This window comes from Emydura macquarii, unplaced genomic scaffold (genome assembly GCF_026122565.2).
Source record: "Emydura macquarii macquarii isolate MOO-44397 ecotype Brisbane River unplaced genomic scaffold, CSIRO-AGI_Emac_v2 contig_67, whole genome shotgun sequence".
Taxonomy (NCBI): domain Eukaryota; kingdom Metazoa; phylum Chordata; order Testudines; family Chelidae; genus Emydura; species Emydura macquarii.
The window spans coordinates 501,710-519,163 of NW_027130204.1; the positions used below are offsets into that span (position 1 = coordinate 501,710).

A 17,454-nucleotide genomic window follows, 5' to 3' on the forward strand; every position below is an offset into this window, starting at 1 on the left:
TGTACTTATGCAGTAGACCAGGATCTCTCAACCATGCCAGTGGGATAAAGCCTATCCGAAGGACACTATTCAGACACTTCTAGGTACCAAAGATGAGAGAGAAAGCCTAGCTTCTGATTTCCCCCTCAGTCTTAAATCGTCTCTGATTGTATCATGCCATGAGTTCTGAATTCTATTCCTAGCCACTGCCAATGACATCTCAGGCAATGCATGTATCCTCATTTTAAACCCGAGGAAACAAAGGCAGAAGTGAGTTCCCTACAGCATATAGTTGTTGCGAGGCTTAATTCATTAAGACCACATGGAAGACACTAGAAATGGATAAAGCTTTAAAGCATGTATAGGGCTGGTAACTCCTGAGGCTTCGATGTAACCTGGAAATGCCCTGAGATGATGGATTGTCCAAATGTAACAGAGATGGTAGCAGCATTGTTCCCACAGATGTGGCACAGCTGTCCCAGAAGTTGCAAACATACCCAAGGTTTCTTTTTTCAAGCTGCCCAGCCCTACAAGATTCTGAGGCTGCCCAGTGCTCAGCCAGCTTCCCAGTTAATTTAGCTCTTTGCAGTGGGCTTGTCCCCCAAAGGACACAAAGATCTTAGGCCTCAGTCACGGGCAAGAACCTTTCACAAAACACAGTCAATTATTTCCTTGTAATCTATTCTCTTTCCTTCTGGCCCCATGAGGAGCACTTCTGCCACACAGGGCACTATTCCAGTCCAACAGCAGCGTTTGTTCTCCTACGTTCCAACGTGTTCAGATGCCACCACATACCTTGTGCTATTGGCAGGGCCGTTTTAAGATCTTCATAGGCCCTAGGCACACTTGCCTTCGTAGGCCCCCCGACCAAAATGACTAATTTGATTTTAAGCTATTAATAAATATAATAAAAATAAATATAATACAATTATAATAAATTATAATAATTAATATAATAAATATATAATACATATAATAAATTAATTAAATAAATAAATTAAATAGATTAATAAATAATTAAAAATTATATATAAAAATAATTTTCGTAGGCCGTGAAAGTTTCGTAGGCCCTAGGCACTGTGCCTGTTGTGCCTAATGGATAATACGGCCCTGGCTACAGGTCGGAAAAGCTTGTGAGTCCATTAGAAGCTCAAATTCAGTTACTTACAGCAAACAGTAGGGGTCACTGCTGCAGCTAAACAAACCCTTGTCCTGGCTTCAGGAGTTGCAAGTTTCACCTCTTCCCCTCTCAACACCCGCAGATCTGAAAGCAAAGGACTAGGGGCACATTTCAGACCCACCACCCTTCCCATCCCTCCCTGAACAGAGGAGCATTTTGCGTTTGTGCCTCTGAGTTAGAAATGCCCAGTAGTCGTTTTAAATTACGTGACAACAATACAGCCAACCCCAAGCATCCAAAAATCAAGAGACAGGTGCAAAAGATCATGAATGGCTTCAAAATTCATGTTCAACAAATTTTTGGATCCTCAGTTGCCTACTAATCTGAGCCTTTATGGCTCACATTTTCAAATTTCTAGAAAGCTAGAAACTCTCAATGGAAGCTGTCCCTCATAGCCACATGGCTTCAGGAGCTGGGACTTTAAAACAGACTCCAAATATGGAGAAACTACAAAACCCTGGGAGCTGGCCACACTTTGACAAGTATGGAAACATAGCAAGGGCCTGTTGCTTACCTTGTTTCATTGCACTGGAAGGCTAAGCCGGGCAAGCCGGCGCCTTCTCCACAATGCGTGAAAAGGAAATAACGTAAACTGGTGGTCACATTGCAACATTGTAGCGCTGCTTAACGATTGGGTTTCAAGTCTCCTGTACCAGTCAGTACCTTGAGTTGTACAGACATCAGATCTCAAACTAAGCAGGGTCAGGTTCAGTCAGACAAGTGCCTATACCCCCAGATTCAGAGGGAAGTGAAGTCGATGCTCCATTAGGCAGTGATCTCGTGTCAGGATTTGCGGGGCACATGTGCAGTTGGGGCATGGCATGGGGGATGAGCTGTGCTGACAGAGATGCAGGACAGGAAACTGGTTCAGATAATTTGCAGGAAGTGCAGTGAGACCTTAGAAGTTGGTGCAATAAGCCCAGAACCTGACTATAGTCCAACTCAGCTCATTACATCCCACCTTCCTGGACAAGCCCATAAAAGCCTGAGCCTCTTCCACAACCTTTAAGATGGGTGGCAACCCTGCTTAAGTTTTCATCGGAGGCTCTACAGTGAAGCCAAGGGAACTTTAGGACACTGGGTGTGACAGTGTTGCTTCTGGGCTGGAGGAAGGACTCTGAGACACTGGGTGCAGGGCTGAAGGAAAAGAACTGAACTTGGGTCTCCAGCATGGCAAAGCTGAGCACTAGCCACTAGTGCACTGTGTCGCCCCTGTTGAGAACTCTAGAGGAAATGAATATACTGTACCCCACATTGGATGCGGTCAGGTCGCACCACCAGATTTCCCAGGGTGTTCTCAGATGTCCCGTGTTGCTGACTCATTGCAAGTTTCCTGCAATAAACTGGGTGTCTCTCGTCTTCTGCCTCTGTATCAGTCACAGAATCGCAGCCAGAATCTAAACAAAGCAGACAGAGACTCGTTACACCAGTGGTTCCCAACCTTTTTGGCTTGAGGGTCACACAGATCATTTTTACAACCCTGAAGGGCCACCAGTCTCCGCCAGCAGCCTCCACTTTCCCCCACTGCAGCCAGAGGGAAGGAGTTCAGCGAGGAGGCTACACATCCTGTAACTGTGGGCGTTCCACCTGGGTCCCTAGGCAGTGGCTCCCTTCTGCTGTCATGGGGACGGGAGATGAGTGCTCCCTTCCCTCTGGCTCCAGCACAGACCCCAGTGCCTATGGACCCAGATGGAGTGCTTTGCCATGCTCCCTGCAACAGCCAGGGGGAGGGGAGCACTGATCTCCTGTCCCCTGGCTGCAGCAAGGAGTCTGCACCAGTCTTGTAGCCCTATGGCAACATGCTCTGCCTAGGTACTTAGGCAGCAGCTCCCTTCTGCAGTCAGCAGGGAACCACTGCATTACGCCATTCTCATGTACTAAAGATACCTGGGTGCATGGAGAAGCACACAAACCTAGAAATATTCTAAAAAAGAACCTGCTGAAAGTCTCAAACCAGAACTTAGAAAAGGGGATCTAGTTGAAGAAAGGGGAATTAACCGTGTTTCCTCATTTATTCCTGTAACTGAACGTCTGGGAATGGTTTACATTTGTTCACAGAGACAAACAGTGCTACAGAACTGCTGTAGCAGCGTGGAATATGATTATTCAACAGCCCTATTCTCATCTCAAATATGAAAACATAAATATCAGTTACTGGAATTTGATCATCATCTGGGCTGATTCTAACAGTGCAAGCCTTTGGCACACTCCTCTCCCAAAGCAATAAAAGGGTAATTGATCCCCCTTAATGCCCAGGATGATCCTGCCTTTGCGGGCCTACTTGTATTGCTCACCACAGAGAGTTATGGCAGACTACAGGATCCATCCTTTCTGCTCCAAGCCAATCAGTCTCCCTCATTACCTCACAGCTGCTCCAGGCCTAGGTCTCCTCTGCTCCCACAGGGTCTGCCAAGGCACTTGCAACTCCCCTGGTTATATTTCAGTGGAGTTGCACTTGGGATGAATTTGGCCCCCCGAGTTTAAAGGCCTCTTGATGAGCCCTTTGTTTTAGCTACTCCATCCTGTGTCCAGAGAGCGACTCAGCAGACAGCACGGTGCCATTTTCTGACCAAATTGTTGTTACGTAACGGGGATAGCAACGCTGTCCCCTCGTGAAATTTCCTCATTCTGCTCCAGCGTGGCAGACAAGTTTAATTCAGGAACTAAAGCTGCGGCAAGCGGGACTGCGTCGATACTGGTTGGCTTTGGGTATTGGGTAAGATACAGAGCCTTTCCTCTATGTCACTATCTTATATTGTAATAAATCCATGGCCACTCACCCCTCCACAATCAGGACAATGTTACACGTCAGACATTCAAAGCTTCATGGCTACAGCAGGGATAGAAATCTCAATCCTCTCCAAAAACACAGTCCCTTGAACTGAAGGAGAATCACCACCAGCTTCTAACCATAGTTGAGCGATTCTGATTCCATTTAGTAGGGGCAGAGGCACACACATCAGTCAGTGGGTATCACACATCCCCACTCAGGTTGGTGGGGTTTTCTGTTTGCTTGGTTTTTGTTTTGGTTCATTTCAGGAGAAGGGAGGGAACATTTTATTTATTGATATTTTGGGTCATTTACAATAAGCCATTATAATTACATTGTCTTGACATGTCTAAGCACTTTCTAATTACAGAATTCACAATATTAAGCAACATATTGTATGTTGACCATATGTTATTCATCACTAACATCTTCTTTTTCCCCCCAATTACTTAAACATAACCACAACATGGTATATATATTTCACCATTCATATATATTTCACCTGACTCTTTTTTTTTTTTTTTTTTTTGGGGGGGGGGGGGGGGGGGAGTGAAGGAGAGGAAAAAACTGAAAGCTTTCCCATGGAGGGTGGGCATGGAATAGTCTTGAGAGCAAAGGAAGAAAGAAAAGTTAAAGGAGGAGTGGGGATACAATTCAATTATTATCCTCTGTGTATATCCTTCTTGACTATCATATAGGTATAAGATTACCATGTCTATATCAACTCATCTAAATGATTTCACTGTGTCTATTGTATTGTTTTCTCTGTAAGGTATTTGATTATTTTATCCATTTTGTGTGTGAGAGAATTTGTCTGGCACTGTTCTCACAAAATGTGTTGAGTCTTCCATTATAAGATATTCTATGTATTTCCCCCTCTCCCCCAAGAATCATTGCCTTGGTCACAAAGTTAAGAGTGCTCTCTTTACTAGAAAGAAAAAGAAGAGGAGTTGCTCCCTTACTCCCAGCTTGGATCTTTTTACAGGCCAGCTCCCAACACACGATGTCTTGAAGTCATGTTTGAGGTCTATCTCTAGTATTTCCTCAGCTTGGTGTTGATTGAAGGTCATCGTGCAGTTGCGTTGATGGGTTGTAGCTGCCAGTAATAATGTGTGCATGTCATATGTTGGTTTGTTTGTGGAGTGATTTACTATATATTGTCCAGGTTATTGTGATTGCTACTGTGCGGCCATCCTGAGTTAAGTCAATATCAAAAGATTGTTGGGAAATGCACCCAGGAACAGAAGATAGGGGGTTGAACCAGATATTCACTTCCCAGCAAAGACGTGAAACAATGCAAGAGCTAGTCACGGTGCTGCTCTAGCTCAGACCCCCTGCGGAGCTCAAACTGGTTTGAAGCAGCAGGCCCAAGTATGTGAGGCAAGAAAATAAGGAAATCTGGCTAGATTTAAAGAGAGGCCATCCAGGATAGAGGCAGAGGGAGGATAAGATGAACAGACTGAGATCCAGATCCCCAGAGATTAGGGGTCTGGGGTAAGAAAAGCCTGCCTAGGACTCTAGGTAAAACAGACGTGCGGGTAGACCTCTTGTTATTTTGAAAATCCTTTTCTCTCATGTTATGCTTTGTTCCTGCTGTTAAGATTAAACAATATTGTGATTTACGGAGGCTCTCTGGTCTCTGCATTCACCACCACTCATGTGCTCCCAAAGGGAAGAACTGCAGGTGCCAGACCCAGCCAGACCTGCAGAGTAAGCATGGCCAATACCAAGCATGCTGTCCTCCTGGGCCTGATCTAAGACTGGGACAACGCAGTCTCTCAGGATTCCAGCCGGAGAGAGGTGAAGACCCAAGGCCTGGGAGCGGAGTGAACCCTGTCACTGTGACGGTTGTCTCAGGAGAAGAATGGTGACCTCAGTCCAGTTTCCCATAGACAACATCCATAACCACAAAAATGCCAACACGCTGAACTGGTCCCAGAAGAAGCACCAAGACCTGAATTAGGCAGTGAGTAAACGCTCCTGTCCCAACAAGAAGCAGCCCCTCCACAGAAAACTGAATATGCTTCTACACCTGCTCAACAACTTGCACCCATGGTGTGGACTGACGATGTTTGTCTGCAGGCCTGTCACTTCTGACTAGCACTCAGTTCACACCACTTTAGAATCACAAGTGAAGTCACTCCTTCCCATGCCAAAAACTAATCATAAAGCTGCCATGATGTCGGGAAACATCTGAGTTTTGTTTAAGTGGTTCCTGGTATTCTTAAAATGACAATAGTACTGGCTGAAATTTTCTGAAATGATTAGTTTGTGGCTTGTGGTCAGGAGAATAGTAATGATTGTTTTTAAATGATTGATTTCTTATTTAAAACATGAATTTTAAAATGTACATGTTGCTAGTTCTTTCACTAACTAATTAAGACTGTGAATTTAGAAGTTTAAAAAAAGTATATTCACTATCAAAAATCTCAAAATTCTACTAATAAATTGCTAGCAATTTTTTCTACTAGACATTTTCATATTTAAAATGCTCATCGACGCTGATAAAAAACAAGCCCCTGGGATCACTGGCATCCTCACTGTGAGAAAACCAGACCCAAATAGAATTGATAGTGTGCCCTTATTGCCAAGAAGGTTAACAGCATATTGGGCTGCATTAGTAGGAGCATTGCCAGCAGTTGGAGGGAAGTGATTATTCTCCTCTATTCAGCACTGGTGAGGCCACGTTTGGAGTATTGTGTCCAGTTTTGGGCCACCCACTACAGAAAAGATGTGGACAAATTGAAAAGAGTCCAGTGGAGGACAACAAAAATGACTGGAGGGCTGGGGCACATGACTTATGAGGAGAGGCTGAGGGAACTAGGCTTATTTAATCTGCAAAAGAGAAGAAAGAGGGGGGATTTCATAGCAGCCTTTGACTACTTGAAAGGGTGTTCCAGGGAGCAGGGAACTAGGCTGTTCTCAATGGTAGTAGATGACAACAAGGAGCAATGGTCTCAAGTTGCAGTGGGGGAGGTCTAGGTTGGATATTAGGAAAATGTTTTTCACTAGGAGGGTGGTGAAGCACTGGAATGGGTTACCTAGGGAGGTGGTGGAATCTCCATCCGTAGAGGTTTTTATGGCCCGGCTTAACAAAGTCCTGGCTGGCATGATTTAGTTGGGGTTGGTCCTGCTTTGAGCAGGGGGTTGGACTAGATGATCTCCTGAGGTCCCTTACAATCCATATTTTCTAGGATTATATGATAAGCCAACAACCCACAATATATTTCCAGACACCTTCTGATAGATTGAACTTCCATAAATCAAGAAAGCTTGAAGCGGCTAAACAAGGTTCTATTAGGAATGCAAGTCCTGCACTGATTTCAAATAATAAATCTCTGGGACTTGACTGTCTTTTTGTTCTGTGTTTGTACAGCGCTTAGCACAATGAGTTCTGGGCCATGACTGGGGGCTGCTAGCTGTTCCTGCAATACAAATAACAAATAATAAGTCACATGGGCAAAAACTGAGCCTTGAGTTTCGGTTCCTAAGTGTGGGTTTTTAAAAGCACCCATGTGTGACGGTCATGGTAACTTTGTTAATGTATTTTATTTAAATAGCTTTTCATTGTCTATACTGAAGCAATTTTGTTATGAAGTGACAGATTTTATCTCATTACACTTAATAAAAAAAATAATACAATTGTAACCTAGTGCTGCAAACACCAATGTACATGCTTAATGTTAAGCACACAAGCAGACACATTGAAGTCAATGGGCCTATTCATGTCAGTGAAGGTACCTACCTGCTTAAGTGCTTGCTCTGTTGGAACAAAACTGAAAGTCTCTGAACCTGCAGGACTGTAAAGCTCAAAGAAAAGGCACTCTACCAACAGCGGCATTTTTAAAAACCAGCATTTTTAATTTAGCTACAAAATGTTAGTTTAAGGTTTCAATAGCACAAGTTTTCAGATGAGTTTTTATTTATGTTTTAAAGCTATTTAAAGTGGATGGAGGCTTTGTAAATGGTTTAAAATTAATGTTTTAAATTGCCTTAATTTAAAAATGACTCCATCCCATTTTGGGTGCCAACTTTGGGCCTCATGGTCAGAGACGTGAGCATCTGCAGCTTCCATTCACGTCTGCTGGAATCATGCGTGGTCAGCTGCTCTGGGCATCTGAAGTTGAAGCCCCTTGAGAAATTGCCTGCCATGGCCAGCTGTTTTCTGTTTCCCTCTGTAGGAGTCTGATATAATTGAAACTGACAAAAAAAGTACATCCAGACAAATGAGATCTATGGAAATAACTACTGAGCTAATGAAACACGCCCCTCCATCTCTTATGTGTCTCTCTGCAAGTGTATTTCAATGTGCATAACTGTCCCCTGGCCATTCTCTTCAGGCTGTTTGTTGTCAGGACAGCACAGCTTCAGAGATTCCAGATTAGCTCTGATAATTCCCCTGGAACCAACTTTCTGTAATATCTCAGAGATAGTTCCTGATTGGATCAAACATCCAAGAGGATGGAATTGCTGCACTGAGCAAAGAGTCAGCAATTAAGTGTGTGATTCAGTCACAGGAACAAATTAAAATCCCTGAAAATTCATGCATGGCCTGGCTTCCAAAGGGATCCCAAAGCACTCTAGAGTATAGAGGGATCATTCCCCACCCCTAAAATGCCACCATCTCTGGGGTGGAGCACAGCAACATTGTGCAATATGCATCACACTCAGTTGAAAAGGAGACTCTTTAAGAAAGCAATCATTTATAGGTCTAAAACTCAGCTGTGCCACCATAAGAAGTTGATGGCATCCAAGACGACGATGGTATGCGGAGATGAGGTGTTGGAAGTTAATAGTAAGCCAGACACCCATCTCAGATGGGAGATTGCAGGCAAAATGTGAATGCATCATCATTGATGAAAGCAGAGAGATTGTGGGCAGAGAGGAAGGTAGCCGTGTGAGGGGGGAAGATAAGTTCTGAGAAGAGCTACTGGAGGTTGCAACTGCAGAGATCTTTAAGGAGAGGCAGTGCCGAGAGGAACATAGAAGAGCTAGCGAGGGGGAGACAGGGGAGGGAAGTCAAGATCTGTGGAGAAAGGCTGTATGGTACCTGGATTTTCTTCAAAAATATCCAGTCATACGAGATCAGGAGTGAAGGAAGCAGATGAAAGAGGAGATAGGGCCAAGGCCTGGTGACAGGGAGAAAAGGCTAGGAATCAGTCAAGAGTAGAGGATAAATATTACTGAGTCAGTGGAAGGGAAAGGGGCTGAGCACAAAGAGGACACAGCCCAACAGCTGTTCTTCAGGAAGTGGAACTGCAACCCAAGGGAAGTCAGTAGAAAGGAACCTGAGCCCAGACTAAGGCAGATACAGTGCAAGATGGACATCCAAGTGTTGCAGGCTCATTTTACCGAGACCCTCATGGCTCAGTGTCAGTCCTGTGGCTAGGAGGCTCTGGGTGGCTTAGCCCTCCAGCCAAACCAAACAGAACTCTTTCCAGGTTAAGAGAAAGAGTCCCCTCAAACCAAAAAGTCCCTCACCCCTTTGGGCTGGGGGTCCTCTTCTTGCTTACAGAAGCTAACACCACTTCTGCCCATCTCCCTTTAGTTGCTGGGAGGGGGCGAGGATGCTGAAGGAACGCTGAATATTTTTGGTAGCAGCTCTCAGAACTGGAGGATAGCAGGAGTGCGCCAGTCTTCAAGGTACAAAGGGCAATACCCCAGAACCACGGGCCCGCACAGATTATCTCAGTACCAGGAAGATTGGCTGAAAAGAAATTAGACAGGATTTCAAAGATTAGATGAGCACAATAAAATGTGGACAATCAGCACAGCAGCCATAAAAGAAATGAACAATTCAGGCCTCTGTAGTCTACTAGAATTCTTTGATCACAGATACAAAAGAGCGGTCAAGGAGGGCCACCTGACAGCTTATCTGGGATTTGTTAAAGCTTTTGAAAGGTTTGATCTCATAGGGCATTTCCCCATAGTCCTAGTGGTGTCGGGTGACTGGAGACTCTGGAAACAGAGCTATTAGGTAAAGAGTGAAAACACAATGAGCAATGTTAATCAGTTATCCAATTATCTGCTGATGGAGCAGCCAATTGGGGGAACTTTGGATAGGAATTATTCACCTGTTTTTTCATTCAGAAAAATCTGACCCTTACTAATTTCCCCTACACACAATTAGGCAACACCAAGGGGGCTATATTGAAAGGCTGAGTTCTCCTATCACTGATACTTGAACATGCATGCACCACAGCACAGTCCACTTTACTATTCCTGGCAGTACAGAGACCCAAAGGGACAAGCAGAGTTGGCCTCATTACACCATCCTAGTACCCGAAGAATGACACACACACACCCCAGTGCCACCATATATATTTGCAAAATGGGTATAATTATAAGTGAAAACATCCAGATTACTGCTGAGAGGATCTGATTGGCTCATTAGGAATTCCCTGATCAGTTAGATAATACCTGAATTGAGCTTCCTCTATCAGTAGTTATTATATTCAACAAGTCACAGGTGAAAACGCTAATTTGTCTTGGTAGGAAAAGAGCCTTTCTGCTCCCCTTCAAATAAACTACCCCAAAACCAGGCCTGACTGCTTCTGAAGTACTCATGAGAACAGCAGCCAAGCAAGGAAGCAGGGTCCTAGGAATCCCACTGCATTTGCCTTTGAAAGATGGACATCCAGGCAGTGCCATATTTGAATGTCAGAGAGCAACTCCATGCAGTGTCTCTCCCATCCCAGCCAAGTCCTTCGCACTCAGGTTCACAGCCACTGAGCTGTTTGATTTCAGTGTGCATCTGTATCTCCCACTCAACAGCCTGAGAGAAACTTGGTCTGGCCACCTGCTACGCTAACTGTTTACTAGAAATATAAGCCAATGGGAATCATTGAGTTATTTTAATATGCTATATGTTGTTACGCATAGAACAGACATCCGGGCTGTCGTCCATTTCCTCCTCATTACACTGACTATCTGCATGGAGCTGACAGCTGTGGTTTCTTAGTACTTAGAATTTCGTTCTTTCACCACGAGACATGTGAGCTGACTGAAAGAGTCAGCAACTTGTCCAGAGCATTTCGGCATCTGGATATTAATACAGTTCACATGGCCTATCATTAACCAGCCCTACCAGGGCTGAGTAATTCATGTGCTAAGCTTGCACCTTATGGGTGATCTGGGAACACTTCATTTTTTTCCATGCCCTGCTCCTTTCTCAGCTGAGGCAGCATGATCAAAGAGCAGCAGAATTTAGTGTCAATACACCAAGGATGAGTGTGAAAGCCTACATGTGAACTGGCTGCCCCCCGCCCCCCTCCACTCCCAACACACACACACTTGGACACTGAGTTCAGATCTAAGTCAGGTGCAACAGACCTAAAGTGGTGGGACAAGAAAGCACCATGCAACAAGTGAAGCAACATTGAAGAGGGATAGCGGTAATGCAGGTGAGACTAGCTAGCAGAAAAGCACAGCATGACGGGGAGATCATGGACGAGCTCAGAGCCCCCTCCCCCATTCCAAATGTATATCTGGCTTGGGAGAAGGTAATTTTTATATTATTGGTGAGCTAGGTTGTTTTCCACAGCTGGTTAATGAATACTTTGAGATTCTTGGATTAAACATGCTGTACAAGGGCAAAGCCCTCTGCAAACATTCCATTCATTCCTGTGAGGTAGCACTTGGCAGGTGGAAAGACGAGGCACAGAGGAAATATCTCCAGCAGACTTTCCTTACATTCCCTATCACTGCTCTCACCACAGAAATTCCACCACTTGTTGCTCCGGTAGGAGCTCTAGCATAGGCCGGGCCACCAGCATTTTAACTTCTGTCACACAGGACACAAGTGTAACAGGGTAACACACCGCTGGCATGGTCTATGCTCACCCACCCAGAGCAGTTACAACAGTGAGACATTTTTAAGAAAGACTCTGGCGCAGACGCAGCTAGAGACAAAGGTCAGAATTTCAAAGCCTCAATACCTCAATGCAAGAGGTTCTTACTTGCTAGCAATGGGATACCTTAGCTCCCTTGTAGTGAGGCCCTCCAGGCAAGCCACAAATCCCCCTATTCAGGGAAAACAGAAGTTCACGCTCAGAACACGTCCTGGGCCCTTAGACCATAGCCTTCCCCACTGTTGATGCATGGCTGGCACCAGTTTGCCTTCCCTAGGCTAGTTCAGTAGCCGTTTCTCCCACAGCCTGCCCTGATCTTCCCCCCATTGATACAAGGGAGGAAGGGGCTGGCTCCCTCCCCCTGGAAACTCCAGCTACAGGCCTCGAGACAGAAGCTAGTGCTCCACTGCATACCCTTCCCAACCCCTGGGCTCCCTTTGCCCATAATCGCCTACTATACCCTGCCTCTCTCCAGGCTCATCCAAGGCCCTCCTGGACTGCTTTCCAGCCCTTGGATAGCCCATACATGGTTTTGCCTCATCCCAGTCTCTTCCAATTCCAAGGGAAGTCTGTCCCTTATGTTCTTCGCCATTCCTTCCCATCATGCTTTAACATGAACTACAACTCCCCTCCGTCCCACCACACTGTTTCCCCCCAGAATGCCTTTATGTGAGAATGAATCGTCTCCCTACAAGGGGTCTGCACCTCTGTCATACCAAAGTCAAAGGCCTAAATAACTGGCCTACTTTTCCATGGCACTGAGCTCCCACTGACCTGTGCTCTGAATGACTTGACTAAGCTCACACAGTGCAAGGGAAGGGAAGGCAAAGCATCTCTGTGTTGGAACAAACTGCCTTGTGCTGTAGAATTCAGTCTTCAGGGTCAGCAAGCCTTTGACCAGCCCCAACGTCACTTTACATTTAAAAGAACAAGACAAGTCTGCATTTGTTCCATGGAGGGGAACAACCCTAACACCACCCTAGATTAACCACATCAGGGGCAGCAGGAACAGCACTCCAATTAGCTTGCTCCACTCCTCCTCTTCAACCAGCCTTGCCCTCTCTCCTCCCAGCAGCCTGTTTGTTACATTAATTTGTGTCCTGCCCAAAATTAGCCCATCAGCTCTTCAGGGCAGTGACAATCTCCTATTTGTTCTGTAAAGATCACTTTGAATGGTTTATAACAGGGTAGGCCACCTTCCCTTTCAGGAAAGTCAGCTGTGTATATTCAGTTTAGCTTTTCTTTGGTTTTGCTTTCATTTTTTGTCTCATAGAAGTTGTGTTTTCTTTTGGACGAGTTTGTTCCTTTTGCTAACAGGTCTGTTGACAGAACCATGCCTGCGCAGTTTTTCTTTGTGAGGAGCTGTAAAGCACGACTGTGTTTCACTTTGGAAACAAGCTCCTAGCTACTAAGGCAGTAAGTGTCTGAAATCAGCATACACCATATTGCAGTTTGTGTGTGGAGCACATTTGATCCCAAAATAAGGAGATTCTTTTCCTTTCTTCTATTTTTGGCCGTCTGGAAAAGTCACTGAAAGTCTTCTCAGCAGACTGCTAGAGATTTTCATGACTTTCTGCCATCAGAAAAAAATTAATCCAAGTGAATAACCCGGTTCACTCCCCAGGGTTGGACATTCCCCAGACTCTGCTTCCAAGTTACTTTTTAGTTTCATCGCTGAACAAAAAAGCAGAGGCACAAAGTTGGGTCACTGAACAAGAGAGGCTGTTTGCACTGTACTGACAGGGAGTTTCATATCACTTTCATAATACTGGCAAGCAGGGATGAGAAAGGGGACTTTAAAAGTGTATGTTGGGTGGGCATTTGAGGACCTGAAATGCAGCATGCATTTCCAAGATCAGCGAGATCAACAAAGAGACAGTCAGAAAAGCCACGAGGTGTAGGGAACAGAGAAGATAAAGTGAGGAGGAGGAAAACATGGACTGGAAGGAAGGGAAGCAGAAGACTCAGTGGTAAAATGAGGGGCCACCAGTGGAAGGGGAAGCAGCAGAGGACAGGAAGGATGCTACAGGACCAGAAGGGCTTTGAGAAGGGGCCTTTTGGTTCAGACAGATATGAATTAATAGCTTTCAGTTCATTAGTCAGGATGTCGTCCCCTTTTTAAGGACATTCATTGAAATTTAGTTCTGACTAGAACGCAATTAATGGAAGTGCCCAGAGGCAAGACCTCATTGAGTGAGGCACTGAACACACACAGGGCATGCCTGGCCTCTGACCTTCATACAGTCTCTCTGGGAACGTACAGGCCCTAGGACTCCACTTTTTGGAAGGGGAAGTGCTGCAGCTCAGCTACTTTGAGGTTAAAGGTCCAACTTCAAGGGTCACAGCCTTCCTCTCCCCTCCTGAGTCCAGCCCTTCAGCATGGCCCTGTCCACTTCCTATGCGAAGCTGGGGAGCAAAATGGGCAGGGAGCCAGGTCCCGGCAGCTGAGGCCATTCAACTGCTGCAGAGAGAGGAATGCTTCCTCAACTTCTATGTGGGGAGCATTCCCCCCTGCCGAATTCTGGGCACCTGTCCCTCCAGCCCCCTTCCCCATAAGTACTGAGCACCCCACCACCCACTGACTTTTGGTTTTCCCCAATTTTCTCCTGTTTAAAAAAAAAAAAAATCAATAAAACCTGATAAATTCCTGGGCAATTGTTTTTTAAATCGCCAGAATTGAAGGGCCTTACCTATTTCTTACTCCCCTGGCCCTGGAGGAGGAATTAACAGCTTCAAGCCTAGTAGGTCAGCACACAAAGTGGGTGCATAAACCGAGTCATGCATTTGCACAAAAATACAGGCCTCTCCCACAGCTTCTCCACACAGCTTACAGTCTAAACATGCACCGGTCTCTGCTCATAAGCCAAATAAAGGGGGATTGAGAGGACAAGTTAACCTCATCATGATTGTTTTACTGCTTATCGAGTAGCAACTGACAGCACACCCAGAGTGGCTGCTGAGGGATTTGTAGACCTGTCACAACCCGCACACCAAGCCTGTGTCCACACAGAAGGCTTGGTAGGAGAAGAGATTAAAAAGACTGGGACTGTTCAGCTTAGAAAAGAGACAACTAAAGGGGGATAAAATAGAGGTCTATAAAATCATGAATGGTATGGAGAAGATGAATAAGGAAATGTTTTTTACCCCTTCACAGTATACAAGAACTAGGGGTCACCCAATAAAATTGATAGGCAGCAGATTTAAAACAAACATAAGGAAGTACTTATTCACACAACGCACAGTCAACCTGTGGAACTCATTGCCAGGGGATGTTGTGAAGGCCAAAGGTATAGCTAGGTTCAAAACAGAATTCGATAAGTTCATGGAGGACAGGTCCATCAATGGTTATTAGCCAAGATGGTCAAGGTTGCAACCCCATGCTCTGACTGCTAGAAGTTTGGACTGGTCGACGAGGATGGATTATTTGATAACTGCTGTTCTGCTCACTCCCTCTGAAGCATCCGGCACCGGTCTCTGTGGGAAGACAGGAAACTGGACTAGATGGACTGTTGGTCTGACCCATTATAGCCGTTCTCATGTTCTTACATTCTTAGTCCTGCTCTCAGAGTAGGGCCACTAGAATCCTTTGGAAAACAGCAGTGCAGCAGGCAACTTGAACCCACACAGGGCTTCCCTCCAAACCCAACCAAGGCGCACGAGCAAGAGCCCTCTTCCTCCAGACATAACTCCATCTATTAAATGCTGCTCTGCACAAACCTAGCCACACACATCCTCTCCTGCCACCAGGTAAACACATGTATATCCAAGGTACAGCTGTCCCTATTCATCCATTATTTGTCCAGATAGAACCCCGCTTTGTCTGACACTCAGTTATCCTTACTGGTCCCTTTGGGCAGAGGCCCCATGTGCTGATTTGGGACAGGGAGCAGTAGCCACACCTGAACACCAGTAGACAGAGAGTTCGCTCCAGGGTGTACACCTGTGAGAGCTGAAGAACCAGTATGGCCCTCGGCAGAAAGCTGGGGCAGAAAAACAGTTCCTTGAGTAACCAGACAGAAGAGGCGCTTCTGGGGAGGATGCAGCTAAAATCTTGTTATGAATCATGTGCCCCAAACTTCAAGAGGAAAGGGACAGATGGTTGACTCTGTATGCCTCACTTAACCAAGAACAAGTTAACCAAGAACTCAGAAAGCACATGCCCATCTGGGGATTTTTCTGAGTGCTGAAAATCAAGTTATAACCATCAATGATTAAGGGCTTCCTGTGGAGTAACTATGTACAACAAAGGAACATTCAGTGCACAGATTAGTTCTTTCCCAGCTGTTTCAGATATTAGCTCTTCAGAGCAAGGGCTGTCATCTTATTTGTCAGCACAATGTTAATGATACAGAAGAGTTTCCAGCTCTCCCAAAAAACTCCATTAACCGGAAGCTGTGGATAAAGTATTTTTCAGATGCTTTTGAAAATCTAATCCTAGTGTCAGTAAGTGATTTGGGCAGCAAACTGGACTTCCTTCAACACCACCTCCTGCATGGTATCCTTGCTTACATGTATTGCTTACATGTCTTGCTTACACCTTTGCACTGAGACAAAGTTCAGGATCTATAAAACCCCTGTGCTCCCTGTCCTACTACATAGGTGTGATGGTGTGTATTCCTCACACTGGCCTTGAGAGGGTAAATTAGGCCCAATTAACTGATAGGTGACACCTGGAGGAGGAGCTAGGGAGCAGGGATTGATTCATCAGATATGAGGCTCAGCTGGACGGGAACAGGAGGAGTATAAAGCCAGGTACCTGGCAACAAAAGGGGCTGCAGGGAGGTAGTCTGTAGTCACTCCCTGAAAGCAGGGAGGTGTGTTGGGACTACAGAGGGTAGCCCACAGTTATTTCATGGGAGGAGGGGACTGGGAGGCTGACAAACCCAGAGGGGAAGCCAGGAAGGTAGGAGAAGGCTCAGTGGAAAAGCAGCCAGGTGTGGGATAGGGCAGACCTTGGCTGCTGAAGAGAGGGCCCCTGAGCTGAAACCTAGAGTAGAAGAAGGCCTGGGTTTCCAGGGCTGTCAATCTAGCACTTCTTGCCAGTAATAAATTTAAATAATTGAGGGATGGAGGAATGCTGCTTGTTGGTCTCCTTCTCCCTTTGTCTGACTTCTGGAGGGCTCTCAAGTTTGCCTGACTGTTGACATTAATTCCTGGGGTCATCAACACCATGAAAAATCATAGGGAGTCAGAATTTGACTAACAGCCTTTGAATGGGGCGTGGCTCTGATCCATACAGTGAGTTACTTGGGATCCATGAAACAAACTAACGATTGTAGCAAATGCTTTGGGAGATTAGCAATGAGCACAAATTCAGCATATAGTTGCATGTCATTGTTGCAAGAAGCCTGAGATGCACAGTGTGGTAGGACTCTTCCAAGTTATGTAATGTCATGATAATTGCTGTTTGTATCTACATAAGCTACAGCATAGAGACCAGTCTCATGCTTTAACTGACCATGAGTGGAGTGATCAGGAGGGAGTGTCCCCACTTCCTACAGAGCTGGTTTAGTGCATTATGCGCTTTTGATAATCCAGTAGGTACAGAAGAGCTCTCCAAATGATCAGTCAAACCTCTGAGTTCTAGTCCTGTCTGTCAATGTCCGTTGGGTGCCTAAATCCATATTAGGCATCAAGTTTGCCCTGAATGACTGTCTATTTCCCAGACTCCAGAT

At 45.5% G+C, this 17,454-nt stretch overlaps 1 protein-coding gene across 2 annotated transcripts in view; it reads right to left on the minus strand.

Moving 5' to 3' along the window:
- Nucleotides 1-17,454, minus strand: part of PIK3AP1 (phosphoinositide-3-kinase adaptor protein 1) — a 68,875-nt gene that overhangs the window by 40,039 nt on the left and 11,382 nt on the right. Inside the window, exons 1-2 of one of the 2 annotated variants that reach the window (XM_067535303.1) lie at nucleotides 9,411-9,456; nucleotides 2,408-2,556 (exon numbers count right to left, since the gene is read on the minus strand). In XM_067535303.1, coding sequence (XP_067391404.1) covers nucleotides 2,408-2,482 — 75 coding nt within the window. In that variant the 5' untranslated portion in view covers nucleotides 2,483-2,556; nucleotides 9,411-9,456. Of the gene's footprint in view, nucleotides 1-2,407; nucleotides 2,557-9,410; nucleotides 9,457-17,454 lie in introns of those variants that run through there. The other variant, XM_067535238.1, reaches the window with a different exon arrangement.